At 38.4% G+C, this 17,705-nt stretch overlaps 1 protein-coding gene across 1 annotated transcript; it reads right to left on the minus strand.

The window, feature by feature from the left end:
* Positions 1-330: 330 nt before the first annotated feature.
* On the minus strand, positions 331-17,505 carry HSP90B1 (heat shock protein 90 beta family member 1). Its single transcript, XM_045553087.1, has 18 exons — positions 17,279-17,505; positions 16,227-16,329; positions 15,452-15,593; positions 14,624-14,740; positions 13,313-13,644; positions 9,321-9,432; positions 8,977-9,096; positions 8,129-8,245; positions 6,168-6,305; positions 6,004-6,081; positions 5,819-5,884; positions 4,902-5,171; positions 4,107-4,352; positions 3,507-3,643; positions 1,917-1,995; positions 1,668-1,823; positions 1,180-1,302; positions 331-626 (listed from the first exon to the last, which is right to left on the minus strand). The coding sequence occupies exons 1-18, from the start codon at positions 17,325-17,327 to the stop codon at positions 597-599; spliced, it is 2,415 nt and encodes an 804-aa protein (XP_045409043.1). The 5' UTR covers positions 17,328-17,505; the 3' UTR covers positions 331-596.
* Between the last annotated feature and the right edge of the window lie 200 nt (positions 17,506-17,705).

Below are 17,705 nucleotides of genomic sequence, written 5' to 3' on the forward strand. Positions count from 1 at the left end.
CACATCTTTGATTTTTAAACTCAAACATTTGGTTTTTTGAGGTCTCACTGTAACCCAGGCTGGAATGCAACACAATCACAGCACACTACAGCCTTGAACTCTTGGGCTCAAACAATCCTCCTGTCCCAGCCTTCCAAGTAGCTGGGACTACAACTACCAGCCACCATGCCCAGCTCAACCTTTGATTTTTTAAAAAACTTTTCTTCGATAAGCATGAGTCCCTTTTGTAAGGAAAAGAAAGAACCCAAGACATATGATTAAAAAAAAAAAGCAGCAAACTATCAGGTAGTCCTAGGCAATGTATTATGAAAATACAGTCAAAACACCGAGTATTTGGGATCTTTTTTATTTTTATACACATGACAAGATTTTACACCAAGAATAGTCAGTTAAATAGTACAAATTTACATTCATGAGGAATGTTAAAAAAAATTCAACTAAAAAAACCCACTTCTTCCTGTGACCCACAATCCCAACATTTTACAGTGCAGGGGAGAAGGGGACTGGGGGAGCATCCAGAACAAGTCTCTCCCAAAAGAAATGACTTAAATTTCACATTCTCTCTCCACACAGGATCCAAATGGTGAGAGTATAATTTACAATTCATCTTTTTCAGCTGTAGATTCCTGCAAAAATAGAAAAAGCAGAAGACATTAAAAGCCAGCAGGAAAAAACCCTAGCTTACAGAAGCTTTATGTATGGAAAAACAATTTTAAATGGGCCTAGCCTATTTCTAATATTTTGGGTGTAGGCCAACTTCACCTTGCTTATCTGCAAAAATAAGTTAGAACCCACCAATAAGATCAATGGTCCTTGAATACAGAAATACAAAATTTAAATTAGTCTAATATTGCTATATAGTAACACAGAAGCAAGTTGCAAAGAATATAGTAACACCGTGGGCCAACAAAAGGAAAAGTGTTTAAAAACATCAAAAGAATGGCTGGTTAAAATAGAGGAAATAAAGGAAGTGATAAGATTACACACTTTTTAAAGAGAAAAAGTGATTTGCTCAAGCTTTTGAATTTGATATTAGATAGATACCTATTTTAAGGCAGATTTGTCTAAGGCTCACGGTCTAACTTCTCTAAGTTACATAGTCCTACCTTCGCCAGAACTAAAACTCTGCCTAACTTTTTAAGAACTAAAAATGCAAGTCTAATTCTTGATTTAATATACCTTTGCTGTATCTTGTTCTTCTTCATCAGTTCCTGCATCCATTTCTTCTTCGTCGTCTTGCTCTGTGTCTTCTGTTGTGTCTTCTGTTGTTTCTTCAGGTTCTTCTTCGGGTTCTTCTTCCACCTAAGGGCAACATTTATGGGCCTATTAATGCCCTAGATCTACTTTCACTTTGCTCATTTACATGCGTAAAATATACTTAACATCACTCCTGTTTATTCAGAACTACAGAGCAAATCCTCTAAGTAGAGTTAGAAGTCAAGCTAATAAAGGGAGAAAGGCAAAAATGAAAGGATAGGAAAGGGAAACTTCTTATTAATTTTTAGTGCAATGCCTGACACTATGGGGATTCAAACGTCCAAAAAAATTATTTCAAAAATAGAAATCAGGCAAAGCTACATCACTTAATCATGAGATACCTATTCTGAAAGAACAGAAAGAAACAAAGAAAGCCAGCCAACCTATGTGGGAAGGTTGGGGATACAAACCTTTGCATCAGGGTCAATGTTTAAACTGAGGCGAAGCATTCTTTCTATTCTATCTCCATATGCTTTAGTGTCTGGTAAGAGATACCCTGACCGAAGTGTTGCTGTTTCAAACAAAACCACAGCAAGGTCCAAAACTGTTTTGTCATCTTCATCTTCCTAAGAGGGAAGAAGATGCACTTGATTAACATTAAAAGATACAAAGTATTCAAATTCAAAGACAAGAAGGTTGCTGTAGTATTTATTACTCACCTTAATTCGTCGAAGCATGTCTCTGATCAGTGGGTGTCTGGGATTAATCTCAAATGTTTTCTTCTGACTGGCATAGTAACTGTTAAGGGGTAAAAATAAACATTAACAAATTTTAAGGTTCATATATTTCCCTTATTCTTTCATAATTACAGACAATAACACTTGGGAAAAAAAAAAAGCAAGATGTTCAAGCTGACTCTTGAACAGGCTGGAACTCTGAGAGTCCACTTATATGTAAATTTTTTCCAAAAAATACAGTTGGCCCTCCATATCTGCAGGTTCTCCATCCAAAATCAAACTCAGATTGAAAATAAAGTACTCTCAGGAATATCACACGTACAAGAGGGCTGACTTTTTGTATACGTGGGTTGTGTACAGCAGACTATGGGATTTGAGTATACACAGAATTTGGTTTGAGGACCTAGAACCAATGCCCTGTGTATACCTAGGGACGATTGTACTTATGTAGTCATAGTGCATTACAGCCTCAAAGTCTTGGGCTCAAGCGATCCCCGTCTCAGCCTCCCGAGTATCTGGGACTAGAGACTTTGTCATCTTGACTACTCTGAATTTCAGAGACAGGAGCTGTGTCTACTTTTGACCATCAGGGTATAGACACAGTAAGTGCTCCAATGTTTGCTAAATGGAAGGTAACTTCCTGTTGATAATATATTGAAGTAAGTAAGTAGACATGTTTTGAATGGCTATTGTATTGTGGCAATGGGATACCAGACACACAGAACACTATTCTCCACTTGGAATTTATAGTCTAGTTGAGACAAGACATACACAGGCAGCATTTTAGCATTTTATATTAAAATGCATTATACATTGGGAGCGATAATGCCAATTCTGACATCATTCTATATATATGGAGTTTTGGAATTATGACAAGAATGGAGACTATACTTGTGAGGGCTTTAAGAAGGAAAAAAAAAATCCTTAAGCTAAGCCTTGGGGGAAAAAAGATGACTAGGTAGCATATCAGAAAGAAGATATTCCAAGTGGAAGAGAGAATAACAGCAGGGAAGAAGCTTTTTCAAGGAGACTGCTGTGACATTAAGACATAAAATATTTCATTTCTTAAAGGGTACCCAAACCTCCTGTACCTATAATACTTGGCTCTTGAGTTAAAATACTTAACTCCCAAGTCCTTTACAAACCTTTACTTTGTGGCACATTCTGTTTGGGTACCTATAATTTAATGCACAGGGGGCACTGTGATTTAAAATAGACTTAAGTCATTTGAGAAATGTTATTGTCATTTACCTATATAACCATTACATTTAAAAATGTAAAATGTTCAGATGCCAGGCCAGGCATATGATCTAATACAAAAGATAACATGTATAACAAATTAAGAAAATTTCCATTTATACATAAAATACTATAAAACAATAAAATCATGAGTTGAAAACCTTCTCTTTATCAATCTAATGTAGGAGAAATCCTTCTGTCAAGTTGTCTACCTTATAGTAGACAGTGATGGACATTTAAAAACAACATTAGCCTCTGTATAGAAGCTGGTATTATCTCCAAAAGATGCACAAGAGCTAACACACTGGCAGGGACGTTCCACAGGACGCTTACTTTGTGGAGATGTCCTTGCCGGTTTGGTAAGCTTGAGCCTTCATGATTCTCTCCATGTTGCCAGACCATCCGTACTGGCTGGCCACGAGAGCACACGGAGACTCCGTCAGGCGCTGAGAGACCACAGCCTTTTCAATCTTAGGATGAGAAATCAAAAGTTAGGTGTAAATGGGTATCCACAGGTAAGGTCATTGAGTAATTCTATTTCAGCTTTCTAAGACTTTGTTACTTAAGATCATAAACATAGGTGCAAGTCAGAAAAATGGCTTTCATTCAGGTTTCGGAATTCTTAGGAGATACTGTCATTTCATAATCTGAATTTTTCAGTTAGAAATACTTAAACACCAACTTTTAAGAACATAAAACTTAAATCTAACCTGTAAAAACTAAAGTTATTACAAAAACAATATTAAACTAGAGACTACTTTCATACATTTTAAGTTCTTCCACTCAATAACTTAACTACATCATTAAACATTGTTCTTCATAATTTTAATGGTTACAAAATAACCAGCTGCAGTTTAATTTGCTGACAAAACAATTTTTTTTCTTAAATGCAGGTGCTAAAATTTTCACAATTTGTAATTTCCAGAAGAATACCTTGTCCTTAAGGGCTTTATCTTTCATCCAGTTGAGCAGAGGCTCAAATTCTTTCTCAATTGCTTCACGACTCTCCTTACTTTTCTCACTTTCATCAAATTTCACTCCTTCCTTGGCAACATTCTGAAACCTCTTCCCATCAAACTCAGGAAGGGCCTGAATGCAGTATTCATCCACAGGTTCTGTGAGGTAAATAACTTCATAGCCCTTTTTCAGAAGTCGCTCAACAAATGGAGAAGATTCAGCCTACAAAATAAAGAGAAGTAACAGTTTTCCAAGCCTAGCATTGGCATGGTTGCTCATCTTAGTAGCTATGTTTATATAATATTAACTATGCCACTTTATAGGTAAAGAATTAATAGGTGCAGCAAATATAGGTGACTTTCCTGTCCGTGACTGACCAGGCCTCATAACTACTCCAGTTATCACATTGACTGCCACACTAGAAAACAAAATTTTTTTCTTGGGGCCACAGTGTTTTATTATGAAAATAGAATAAAAACTTCAAAAACAAAACGATCTTTTCTAATTTAATGAAAAATGTTATTTTTAATTGTTTTCTGTGCATGAGTTATATGCAAGTTGAAAATTAGTTCCCATGGCTCCCAGGGTAAAGAGGCATGTGAGTTACATATGCTTCACAAGGCCCCAAGCTCAAAACTAGCATGAGTTAAATACAACTCACATGGCAGTTAATGTGTTATACAATTAAGTTTTCCTTTTTTTCCCCCTGAAGAGGTGGCTGTAAGTCCCCAGCTGTATGCCAGAATTCCTGATAGTTGGAGTTCATCTCACCTCTTTTCTGCTGGACCCAGCCATGAAGTAAATTTTGTCCTGTTTTTCCTTCATTCTTTCCACATACTGATCTAGACTAGTGATCTCAGTGGGATGATGAGAAGATTGGAATCTAAGAAGTTTAGCAAGACGTGTTCGATTCGAGTGGTCTTCAATCACACCAAGCTTGATGTTAGTACCAAACTCTTTCCAAAAAGTATCATTGTATTTCTCATCAGCAATCTTCTTGATCATGTCCAGAGTTTTACGGACAAGCTTCTTCCTAATCACCTAAACAAAATTAAAGAATAACTAATTACAGAAGTTCATCTCACTTTTGAGAATGTAAGGTACCTGGGGAGTAGTGGTGAAAGATGCAAACAGAGGGTGTTGTCATTGCCATTTATGAAGGAGCAGGGAATGGTGAAGCAAGCACTTCTATGTCAGACTGAGCTGAAACTGTCAGTGGAAATAGCCAAAAGATTGCTTTAATGTTTATATTCTAACCTTAGAACTCACTGATACTCTTTCTAGGATTTAAATTAAGGGAATAAATAGGCTACTTTAAAATTAAAAAACTAACGAGTCTTATTATGGAGGCACTGGGGGGAAAAAGGTTTAATGAAAAATGGGTGGCTTTGTGATAAGGTCTAAATGACAAAAGTTAATTGTGGACCAGGCAGTGGGGCTATACGGGTGTTCACTGTACAGTTCTGTCTCCGATTCTTCCCCCTCCAACATTTAATAATGTTTTATATTTTATTAAATGTAGGAGGGAAAAAGAATCAGATTTTCAAGATCTGATAATCCCAGAGGGAAAGAAAGTTCTTCATCTGAAGAGTCAAGCACTAGACTCGAAATCTGGTACCTCCACAAATGGAGCCTGCCCTCTGAACCCCAAAGAGCAAAGTGGCCAGTCTTCCTGGAGACACACTCACCTTAAGCAGTTTATGTTGCTGAAGAGTCTCACGGGAAACATTCAACGGGAGATCATCGGAGTCCACCTTCAGATGGCAAAAGAAAAATCAGTGAGCAACAAAAACACTGGAAAAACAAACAAAAAAGTCCAAACTGCCAGACCCCCACTCCAACGCCTCCCTTCTCTCAATCTTCAGATACTTACAACACCCTTGACAAAATTAAGGTACTTGGGCATCATATCATGGAAATCATCTGTGATGAATACCCGGCGCACATACAGCTAAAGAGAGACCAAAAAAACCCAGTCACTTTATGGAAATTATACTTTCACATTTTAAATGCAGTTTATACTACTTTAAAACCCACCTTAATGTAATCGCTCTTCTTAGATCCATATTCATCAAATAGACCACGTGGAGCAGATGTCGGTACGAATAAAATTGATTTGAAGGTAACCTCCCCTTCAGCAGTAAAGTGAATATAAGCCATGGGGTCTTCACTTTCCTATGGAAAGCTGGTATTTTAGTCACTCAAATGGCACAGGAAAAAGGCAGTATAAAGGCTAAGCAATTTCTTATGTGGTACATATTTAGTTTAACTAACAAAAAAAATTCCCTTACAAAAAGAAAAAGAGAAAAAAGAAGAGTGGGGTGGCATGGAGAGAAGAAATGACCACGATTGGCTAGATATGGTTGTTTTGATGATGACTGCCAATAACATTACTCTATCCTAAACTCGGGGAAGGATGGATGAAGTTCCACATGTGTGAGACAATAGGTTTTCCTAAACCACCACCCTGCCTAAATGACAAAATTATATACAATACTTCATGAGTACACTGCTGAACTACAAAAAATACTTAACACATTTCTTCCATGGATATAAAAAGGTGTGTAAATACCTATGAAGCATGAAAGTCAGAAATTCCCTAGATCTGCATTATCCATTACTGTATCTACACATGGCTACTGAGCACCTGAAATGTGGCTAGTCTAAACTGAGATGTGCTGTTAAGTGTAAAATACATTTTGAAGACATAGTACAAATTAAAAAAAAGGAAAGAAAAGTAAAATGTTTCATTATTCATCTTTATATTGATTACATGTTGAAATAATACCATTCTAGGTATGTTAGGTTAAATGATTACATTACTAAAATTGATTTCACCTGTTCTAATTTTTAATATGGCTTCTAAAAAAATTTTAAATCACATATGTGGCTCACATTATAGTTCTAATAAATACAGCTACCTTATTTATATGAAAGTAAGTTTATACACTAGGCTTTAGAGTTCACGGAAGTAAAAGTGGAGACAGAAACAAGGCAGTTTCAAGAGTTGAAATTTAAAGGATATGGAATAAAGAGTAAGAACAAATACAGTCATAGAATCTTAAGTTTTATCTAGCTATGCTAAATCCATTAAAGTATTCTATTACTTGTATAAAATGCTGTTTGGGAAAACATTAACTTGAAACAACCTTAATCAATGCCAGTTTTAGATTCTTAAGAGTTACAAAGTTAAAGAAGGGATCAGTAAAAAAAATAAATACAACCGAATCCCTCTCTTTTGCCAAAAAGGCAAGGAAACACAGATTTAGAAATTATTCTTAGGCACAGGATCTCACAATGAATGTTTAATGTTGTTAGTAAGTTCTTTAAAGATTAAAGCCATTAAGCAACTTGATTTCATGTTTTATGGGTTTTGTGGTGGAAATCAAACATCTACCTATGTAGGAGGTTCATAATCTTTTTTTGTAACACAAATGCCTTGGCAATCTGCTAAAGCCTACAGACTCCTCCGAATAATTAAAAAAATACATATACATATTACAAAATACAAAAAATTAAAAAGGAAACCAAGTGTCTTTAAACAGTCATAAAACCATTTTAAACATTTTTGTTTTGTAATGTTTCATTATCATATTAACCAAGAGCCAGCATCAATTCTAATAACCACTGCAACTTTGAAATAGTTGAGTGTAATAATTCAACTGAAGTAAAAAGGATGTGTCCTGGAAACCAATTACTCTCAAAGACCAGCTTCTAGTGAGATGCTCATCTCAAAAGTTCATATGAAATTTAAATGGGATTTTAATTTTGATTAAGTCAATAAATTATATTTTAATTTGATACATGACTATTTTATCTATATTCTTAGAAGCAGACATATTACAGTTGGCCTAAAGGTCTTTTTTCAGTGTTCTCAGTGGGAAAAAATGAAGATTGACCGTATCATTCACGGTTACATACCATATTCTACTAAACTAATAGGGTGATATTTTGTCTACTCATTAATAACCTGAAGCTAGGGAATTCTTAATATTTACCTTTGAAAATGATTTGTAGAAAGCTTTATATTCATCTTCTTCTACTTCTTTTGATGGTCTCTGCCATATTGGTTTGATATCGTTCATAAGTTCCCAATCCCAGACAGTTTTTTCAACCTGAAGTTGTAGTATTTGATTAGTCTTTCTCAGCATTCATCCACAGTTACTAGCAGTAACCATAGCTTCAGCAGATTTCACAAGAATGTGAAAAGCACTAAAGGATACCTGTTGTCTAGTATGGTTCCTGCTAATTGGATCAAAAATTTAAAAGCAAAGTGTTTCTCTCAATATTTAATACAAAAAAAGACAGCTGGTTAACATTAAAACTGATAAAAAGCCAATTAAGTTTTTCTTCATTGATATTTAACTAGCTAAAATATTTCTTCAACATAATTGTTGGTTAGATATACTTACTCATATTTCATGACTTAAATCCAACATTTTACAGTAAATATTCCTAACAACCACCCCAATACTTCTTACTCTACCTGAGCAAGCCAGAGAACTATTTTTATAGTTAATCTCTACATGATAAAAGGACAAGAGCATTTACAAAGCTTTTTAAGATCTTACAATTCAAAACACATAAGCCACCAGTCCTAGGCAAAATTTACAAGTCGGGAGACTCTTCATAAAAATAACCTGGGTTTGCTACTTAATTAAATGTTTCTAGAGGAGGACAATATAAAAACGAAGGTCTTGTTTTCAAAACTGGTCGTATGGACTTACCACCTGGAAAAAGTAAAACTTTAAGAACTGAAGATCAGCCTGTGCATGCTTCGCTTTTCCTGGGTTTTTTCCCCATGTATCTTAAACAACATTTAAGCAACAAGGTGACCCAGACTTACTTTTTTAGTTTTTGGTTTCTTTTCTTCTTCTTCTTCTTCTACTGCAGCTTCATCATCAGAGTCTTCTTTTTCTTCTTTTGCTGCTTCTTCTTCTTCCATGGGCTCCTCGACAGTTTCAGTCTGTTGAAGTAGAAAGTAAAATCACAGTTAAACTCATTTAACAATTCTGATTTTGTCTATAGACTATGAAATAATATTACAGCTCAAAAAAAGTATGTCTTTCAGAGAAAACCTAGAAAGTATCCTTAAGTGAAAGAACCACATTGAGCTTTTATTCTGTTAGTGTTAAACGTTTAAATACAGACCAAGGTAATACATATAAGTTCTTATCAACACAGACTTACCTTGCTGCTCCATACATAAATAGGAAAATTTATGAACTGTGAATATTTTTTGACGAGATTTTTAATTGTATCCAACTCAAGGTAGTCAGATGCTTCTTCTTTTAAGACAAGCCTGCAAGGAAAATAAGATATTTAGAGACACTCAACATTTAGAAGATTTGATTATGAATTTTAAATACCTTGATAATAGCCAGCATTGTGTAATCCAAGATGTTCCCACCAGTCATGTTAAGAACTCTCCATCACCAAAAAGGGTCTGTGAGCTGAATATACCACATATAGATATGGTAATGGGAAGAATCTTCCTTGCATTCCCTCAAGTAGAGCATATCCTTAGTTTCAAGTAGAAATAGAAAATGCTCCCGGCCTTCTGAGTATGTTGGGGTTTTTCATTTCTCAAGGTGAGAAAGCACTGAAATATTCTGGAGTAAGATGAAATTATATGTACTTTCATAGCTTTTATTGTTATTCTAGAAATCTAGTGATTATTGTAGATAACTATCCCTCATAAAAACGTGTTCCTTAAGAAAAAAAGGACATTAATCTGAATTAGTGTTTATATCCGTACTATCCAAAATGGTAGCTACCAGGCACTTAGGACCATTTAATAAAATTTACAGTTCAGCTTCACATTGCACTGCCACATTCCAAGTATTCAATAGTCGCATGTGGCTGCCACACTGGACAGTGCTAGTGTACATAGTCTCAACACTGAGAATGGTAGCACTGCTTACTCTTCTTTCCTACTGCCCTCTGCAAACCTCTCCTCCACCAGTTAAAAATGACAAATCGCAACCTACTCTTAAGCACAGCAGGTAGTCCCTACCTTGATGTCTGGGTCCCCGATAAGTATGGTTAGACATATTAGGTAGAGGTATTTAAAAGGCAATTAGATCCATGAGTATAGAGCCCAGTAGAGAGATCTAGACAAGGGGTCAACAAACTGTAGCTGGCACCCACTGGAAATTTTACTGGGATACATCTTTTATTATCTATGGCTGCTTTCAAGCTAAAACAGTGTTGGGACAGATCATATAGCCCACAAGTTTAAAGTATTTACTAGCTGGCCCTTTAAGAAAAGGTTTGCTGATTCCTGATCTAGATTAAGAATGTACATTCAAGAAACAGAGATGGAACCTGAGGCCATGGCAGTGGATAAGAATGCACGAGGAACACACGGATGATGAGAAAAGGGCTGAAAATGAACTTTTAGAGAATGAGAATATCAACATTTAAGAAATGGGCAAAGGTTCATGCTGTAATACTAGCATTCTGGGAGGCCGAGGTGGGAGGATCATTTGACGCCAGGAGTCGAGACTAGCCTGAACAAGAGCAAGATCCTGTCTCTACTAAAAGTAGAAAAAATTAGTAAGGCAAGGTGGCATCCGCCTGTAGTCCTAGCTACTCAGGAGGCTGAGGAAGGAGGATTGCTTGAGCCCAGGGTTTGAGGTTGCTGTGAACTATGCTGATACCATGGCACTCTATTCTGGGCCAACAGAGCAAGACTGTTAAAAAAAAAAAAAAAAAAAGAAATGAGCAAAGGAAATAAAAAAAAGACATGCATGCTCATGGAAGCTAGGTACTGGGTAGATGTGTGACCTCATCTCTACAAGAAATTTTAAAAAATTAAAAAAAGAGAGAAAGGTGGATAAATTAAAAAATAGACTGAGCTGGGCTGAGGTGTGAACAGAAGGTGAAGTAGCAAAGCAAAGGCAAGCACACTTTTCAAGTTCAACTGTAAGAAGGGAGAGAAAGAGAAAGTGGAAGGGGGCATGGCACTACCTGCCTTTCTTTCCTCCCCCAGAGACTTGAACATTGACACATCGAGGGAGGGGAGAGTGAGGCGTGAGGGAAAGGCTGAAAGATGGGGAAAGCAACTAAGTTATGCTCAGCCTCTGAGGAGATAGAATCAGACAACAGATCAGAAGCAGAGAGATCAGCTTTACGGAAAAAAACGTAGGACACCTCTTCACTGTAGTAGGAGGACAGACATAATTATATCAGTTAACACTTATCAGATGCCAATTTCATGATCTCATTTAATCCTCACAAAATCTCTTATAAGGGTAAAGCAGTAGCTAATTTAGGGTTAGGAAGAGAAGTATGAAACTGAACTGTCTGATGCTTCTATTTTATTGGTCAAATATAGGATAAAGTCAAATAATAAAGCATGATCTTGACCTTGTCACTTCCTTGCCTTCTCTCCTTTCTTTTTCCTTTGGTCATGCTTGATTTTCAGTTCCTCCGATGGGCCATACCCTCTCACTTCTGGATCTTCATATACACTGTGCTTGCTGCCTAGGATATCTGAACCCAACATCACTATTTTAGAAAGGCCTTCTGATGCCCCTTCCTCGAAAAAGTAGGGAGGTGTGCCTTAGCTTCCTTTCTAGCACTTGTCACTCTGAAATTACTTCCTGTGTTTCTTCCTCACTAGAATGAGCCTTGTGTGAAAGAAGGGGCTACATCTGTCTTATTCTCCACTGTAGTCCTGACCCTAGCACATAATAAGCACTCACATGAGTATCTGACAAGCCAATGGTGGGGTCGGAGGACTTGAAGAAAAAGGGCAATTTTGCCCAAGGAAAGCAGAACCTGTTGTAAAGTTTCATTTATGATCAACTACCCATGCTACCTGCATGAAATTGTCCCAATTATCCTTATTCATTCACATAAATATCTGCTATTTAAGTGTCAGGCTCTGAGAATGGAGCTGCCAATAGAACGTTTATCTTCACGGAGCTTATATCCAGGTAATTGCACTTGTCTCTTAGCACCCTAAGACATTAACACCTCTTGGGACATCATTTTCAATCTGTTTCTGTAGGAATAGTTTACCTATCCTCCCCAACACCTAGCACAGTGTCTTAAAAAGAGAACACCCAAGTATAACTCTCAGCGATGCCTCCAGATGAGACCTGGAGATGTGAATGTTATTAACAAAGGCAGAAAAAGGTAAACTGGGAACAATAAATTAGCAAAAGTACTAAAATGCAGTCATCTAATTAGTCTTCATTTAAAAAACATCTGTGACAATGAAGACAGGAAATGTCACCTTCTAGAATGAAGAAAATTCGTCAAAATGATAGATACACTTCTTTCATACTTCAAGATTTAAAAGCCTATATGTTGAGAAAATTGTTTTAAGAAAAAAAAAAAAAATCAAAGCTGTAGGCACATTTTCTTAATGACTTGGCAAGTCATTTGACCTCTGAAATGGAATGCCCTTATCTCCAAGATGGTATTATTTTTGAAAAAGGCAAAAAGCTTCCCACTCTACTTCACAGTATGAAAAGCACCAAGAGATACTATAGGATATAAGATCTGTCTAATCCATACAGTTTTTGGCTTAAAAGGAATTCCAATACAAATTCAATAGTTTTTAACTATTCTCAAATGAGACATTTTCTAGGAAAGAGCTTTCATAACTTTCAATAACTTTTTTTTAAGCCCTTTATCTCTCTACCTCGTTCTCTCAAGCCACCTCAGCCCTGGTTGCTACCAAAGATTTTGAATAGTCACCCAAAGTCGCCTCTCATACAGTCCTGCCACCCTACACGTCACCTTCAGAAATCTTTTAAAAAGTTCAAATTCTATCAACTGCCACCAACTGAGAATTCCTTTAATCCTGTGAACATGCTGTGCCTCCATGCCTTATCCAGGGTGCTCCAGAGACTTGAAGTGCTTTTCTAACCTGGAAAACTGACTAAGCCCCCTCTCTCCTCTGTGAGGCCTCCAATTTGCCTTCTCCCCTGGGAGAGCTAACACTTCCCACTTTATGCCCTCCACGTACAGCAGCAATCACAAATCTTTGTGCCTGGTCCTTTGCAAGTCCTCAAATATTTCTTCAAGTGATGAGAACAGTTGTTTCCTCATTTTGTAGGCAAGACAATTAAGGCCCAGACTAAGTCATTTACTCGAGAGAACCAGAACTAGAGAGTCAAGATCCTCACTAGAGCTATTAATTCTTATTAAAAACCAGTAATACTCACGTAATTGTTGTTCCCCGTCCTAGAGTGTTTCCTCTTGGGTCAGCAATTACAGAAAATTCATTGGAGTCAGATTCCCAGATGTGCTGGGTATCATTGTTGTGTTTTGATGTGACAATAACCTTATCTGCTACAAGGAAGGCAGAATAGAAACCAACACCAAACTGGCCAATCAATTCAGAAGTTGACTGGCCATCTTCTTGCGCTTCAGTCATTTTGTTTAAAAACTCGCTTGTCCCAGATTTGGCTATGGTACCAAGGTTTTTCACCAACTCTTCCCTGGTCATTCCTACCCCAGTGTCTGTAACATGCAGCAGGTTCTTCTCCTTGTCACACTAAAAGACAAGAACCAGATAATTATATTTGTTTGATACTCACACTATGTCAAGCAAATATTGAGCTATATACCAAGAAACTGCCAGCTTTGGGCCCATCAATTTGAATATAGAAAACTAAACTGAAATGTTTTCCTCTATATAGTATCTCGTGGTCTTCTCAGAAAGTGCACATCTTAAAGTATTTGGTCTATTTGAGAAAGTATCAATACCAAATGGCAGACTGGTCTAAATGTCAAAAAGCAGAGACTGATCTAAATAAAACAAGTAATTTTTAAAGAAAAAATTCAAGAAAAATAGAATTTTATGTCTTGCCTATTTCTTTGATTAAAAACAAAAGAGCCTGAATGATTCCTGCATTTGGAATTGGTGGTGATCGTTAATGTTCTTCACTGAATACTCCTGGCTCTCCACCCTTCAGGAACATCTTACACTTCTTCCACGTATGGGTGGGTGAGGCCATGTGACTAGTTCTGGCCAAGGAGTCACAAGTGGGAGCTATGAGTGCAGCTTTCAGGCTGAGCCCTTAACTGGTATGAGACCCTCCAAGCTCTCTCTGCACCATGGCAACCAGCTACACTCCAGATGGCTGCTCATGCCTGTGTCCTGGCATGAAGATGAGGCAGAGGAAAGGCTGCAGGCAACCTGTGATTGATTTAAGCCAGTGGCTGGCAAACTTTTTCTTTAAATGACCGGATAGTAAATTTTTTAGGCTTTCTGAGACATAGGATCTGTCACAATGACTCAACTCTGCCATTGTAGCATAAAAGCAGTCATAGATACTATACAAACAAATGGGCATGGCTGTGTATTTATAAAACAGACAAAGTCAGATTTGGCCCACAGGCTGGTTTGCTGACTCCCAAGTCTCACTGGGAGTTGCATGTTACTGCAATATAACCTAACCTATCTTGACTGATATGGATTCCCTATCTTTTAGGGTACTTCTTCTTTAAAAGAAAATTTATTTTATACTTACCTTAATTTTGACTGTTAGTTCCTCATTCCCAGAAAGAGCATTTTCATCAGTGAGTGATATTAGCCTTATCTTATCTAAAGCATCAGAAGCATTTGAAATCAGTTCTCTCAGGAAAATCTAAATGCAAGCCAGATTTAATACACTTGAATTAGCCTCAAAATACATAAGACATTGAATTTACTGTCAATCCCATTTTATTTCTCCTCTATACCTGGGAAAAGCACTCTTTAAGGAATAAGACTTCTTACAGTAAAGGAGTAGCTTTGCTCTTGAGGTAAAGGAAGCACAGTGCCTTACACAAAGCACTGCAGCAACTATCAGAGATACCTGAACTGTTAAGAGTGGCAATACTATTCTATTCTTCTATCAATGATCTTTAGGCATGCAATACATGAAGCTTAGTTTATAATAGTTTATGTGACTGTCCTTAAGACCTTCATCCCCAATCCCATGAAGCTTCATCTGTATTTACAGCTGCTCCCCATCACTCGCCATTCCACCCTTACCCCCGTACCCCCCATGAGAAAATTGTCTTCCATGAAACTGGTCCCCAGTGCCAGAAAGGTTGGGGACCACTGCTTAAGACTCGCAACTATCTAGCAGACCATGGACTATTTGGAGGGAAAAGGAAAGAGAGAGGAAAATGTCTAACGTCCCTCCTGCCATAAGCATCTATAATAGCAATTCTCATACATATTGAGTATTTAAACTTTGTTAACTTCTTACTTGGAATTACTAAGTTACTTTATTTTACTTAATTTACTATGAAAGTAAACAAGTACGCCACTATACACAGACAAAATATTACCCTAACCACGTGTTGCTTACCTCTTTATTTTTATACAACGAATTGATGATAAGTTTCATCATCCTGTTAACTTCAGCTTGGAAGGCAAACTTTTCAGATTTCTCTCTAAGTTCTCTTATTTGTGATGCATTTAATCCATCCAATTGAATAGCTTCTTCCTCTCTAAGGAAATCAGTTAGATAAGCAGATACTGTATTGCTTAGTTCTCTTCAAAAATAGAGGGTTGTGATGAAAGCATGATGAGAGCACAAGTGGCCTCTGAAGATTGTCTTGAGGGTTAAAATGGAAATCTTTATAAAATATTACTAATCTATCAACCCAGAGTTGGAAATACTTGGTTCTTAAAATTGCTGAAAAATAAACCCACTAAAAACCAATGTCACACTTATTTATGCTCCATGGTAAAGACTTCAAAATTGTAAGTTCTAAGAGGCCAAATTTTAAAATACTTTTCAACTGACAGAAACCTCCCTTTTAAAGTTACTAAGTGTACACACTTAAGGAACACAAAACCAACTTAAAGGTCTTAAGCAAGTTTACAGCGCTAGTACTCTGCAATATAGATATCAAAATAGTTTTAAAAGGAATTCATTCAATTATGATCAGTCATTCCTAGGGGCAAGTTAAAAGCTACTTATGTATGCACATAACTAACCACCCCTACCATTTTTCTCTGACCATTTGTTAGGTATTTAAATAGAGTGTTACACTTTACCTGGACCTTTGGAGAACAGATGTAAAATAAGCTATTGTAACTCACAGCGTTAATCTGCATAGTTTCAAACGAACACCAACCTCTGCACTACTTCATCATCCGTCCTTGAGCCTTCTCTACTTTTACCCAGATCCTCTTCTACTGTACCATCCACGTCGACTTCATCATCAGCTCTGGCAGACCCTGAAGGAAATTTAACACCAGAAAACTCTTAAACATTGTTGCTTCGAAGGAATATGATCAAATAGGGTAAGGTTAAGGGTTGCAGAATTCAGTTGGTATATATGGGAGGTGGGGATGGAAGAATGGACTCACTGGCTTAAAGACTCAATGTAAACCCAACACAGCACATTTCCTCTTTAAGTTCAGATGCTGAGGTTCCCCAGTAGGTTCCGAAATACGGAGACAGCCATCACTTCTAAACAGTGCCCCTCCTATCCGTTATAAATAACGCTTAGCAGACGATACCAGGCCTCTTTTACACCCACACGTGTTGCGCACAGGCTCCGAGACACGGCGTCCCAACTGACCAAGCCAAAACTTGGACCTTCGTTATCACAAGTCGGAACACAAATAGAGTTTGTGCAACCTCTGGCGAGGGGAACTGAAATTGGGCCCAGAGTCCTGAGAAGGAGGAAGAGATGTTAAGGACCGAGCTCGAGCAAACTGAATCAAACACGCTGACACTGCCATTCTGCTGGTCCAGGGCCTCACGTTCCTGAGACCGGCATCTAAGAAAGGAAACGCGCACACGAGGAGTCGGAAGACTGGGGGCGGGGGTCCCCAAGCCAAGGGTTGCGGAGGCTGACAAAAGTCCTCCGGCAGGGGCACCCGCAAAGCTCCCGGGGGAGCCAGGGCCAAGAGAAGCCCCACCCCGAGGTCGCTGAGACCTCCGGGCTCAATACTATTAGATCAGCCGGGGACTTAAATGACTTCGCTCTCTCTTTTTTTTCTTTCTAGAACAAGACGAGAATAAACATAATCCCCCAAACCTCTTTCGAGGAAAGGCAATGCCCCCCTCTTGGCCCACCGCAGGCCGTGGTATCCCCCTCCCAGGCTGAACGCCCCCAGAACCTTCGAGAAGCCGCCGCGCTTGAGGAGGGGGGGCGTCCACTCCTCCAGGATCACTCACCAAAGGTCAGGAGGACGCAGCAGAGACCTAGCACCCACAGGGCCCTCATGGCGTGCGGCCGGTGAGTCTCAAATCCCCTTTGATCGCAGGAGCCGCCTCCACCCCCCCACTCGTGGGCTGCAATCCTCACACCTCAAGCCGCGCGGTCCGCCCACTACACCCCAAGCAGGTCTGGCCGCTTTTCACCCCCACTTCTCGAGGGCGGGGGACGGGAAACACGAACCCACCAATCGTGCTGCACCACGCACCCACTGTACCCAATGGGAACTCGCGGGGGGGACCTCAGTCCACCAATCAGAGCTGTCCAGGTGCGGTGACCGTTGCCCGAAGCGTGTCTCCTTCCGATTGGTCAGGCCTAGCAGGTTTTGTCCAATCAAATGGCTCCGCGGGCCCCTCACACACGGGACCGCCCCTTTGCCTGGGCAGC

Source organism: Lemur catta, chromosome 6 (genome assembly GCF_020740605.2).
Source record: "Lemur catta isolate mLemCat1 chromosome 6, mLemCat1.pri, whole genome shotgun sequence".
In the NCBI taxonomy this organism is placed as follows: domain Eukaryota; kingdom Metazoa; phylum Chordata; class Mammalia; order Primates; family Lemuridae; genus Lemur; species Lemur catta.

Excerpts from the sequence above, each read along its gene's own strand:
- HSP90B1 (XM_045553087.1), bottom strand. The coding sequence starts at position 17,327 with ATGAGGGCCCTGTGGGTGCTAGGTCTCTGCTGCGTCCTCCTGACCTTT. Across the intron at positions 6,082-6,167 it reads AGAAGAGCGATTACATTAAG|CTGTATGTGCGCCGGGTATT; the intron begins GTGGGTTTTAAA and ends GTCTCTCTTTAG. Across the intron at positions 1,824-1,916 it reads ACATGCTTCGACGAATTAAG|GAAGATGAAGATGACAAAAC; the intron begins GTGAGTAATAAA and ends CTTCCCTCTTAG.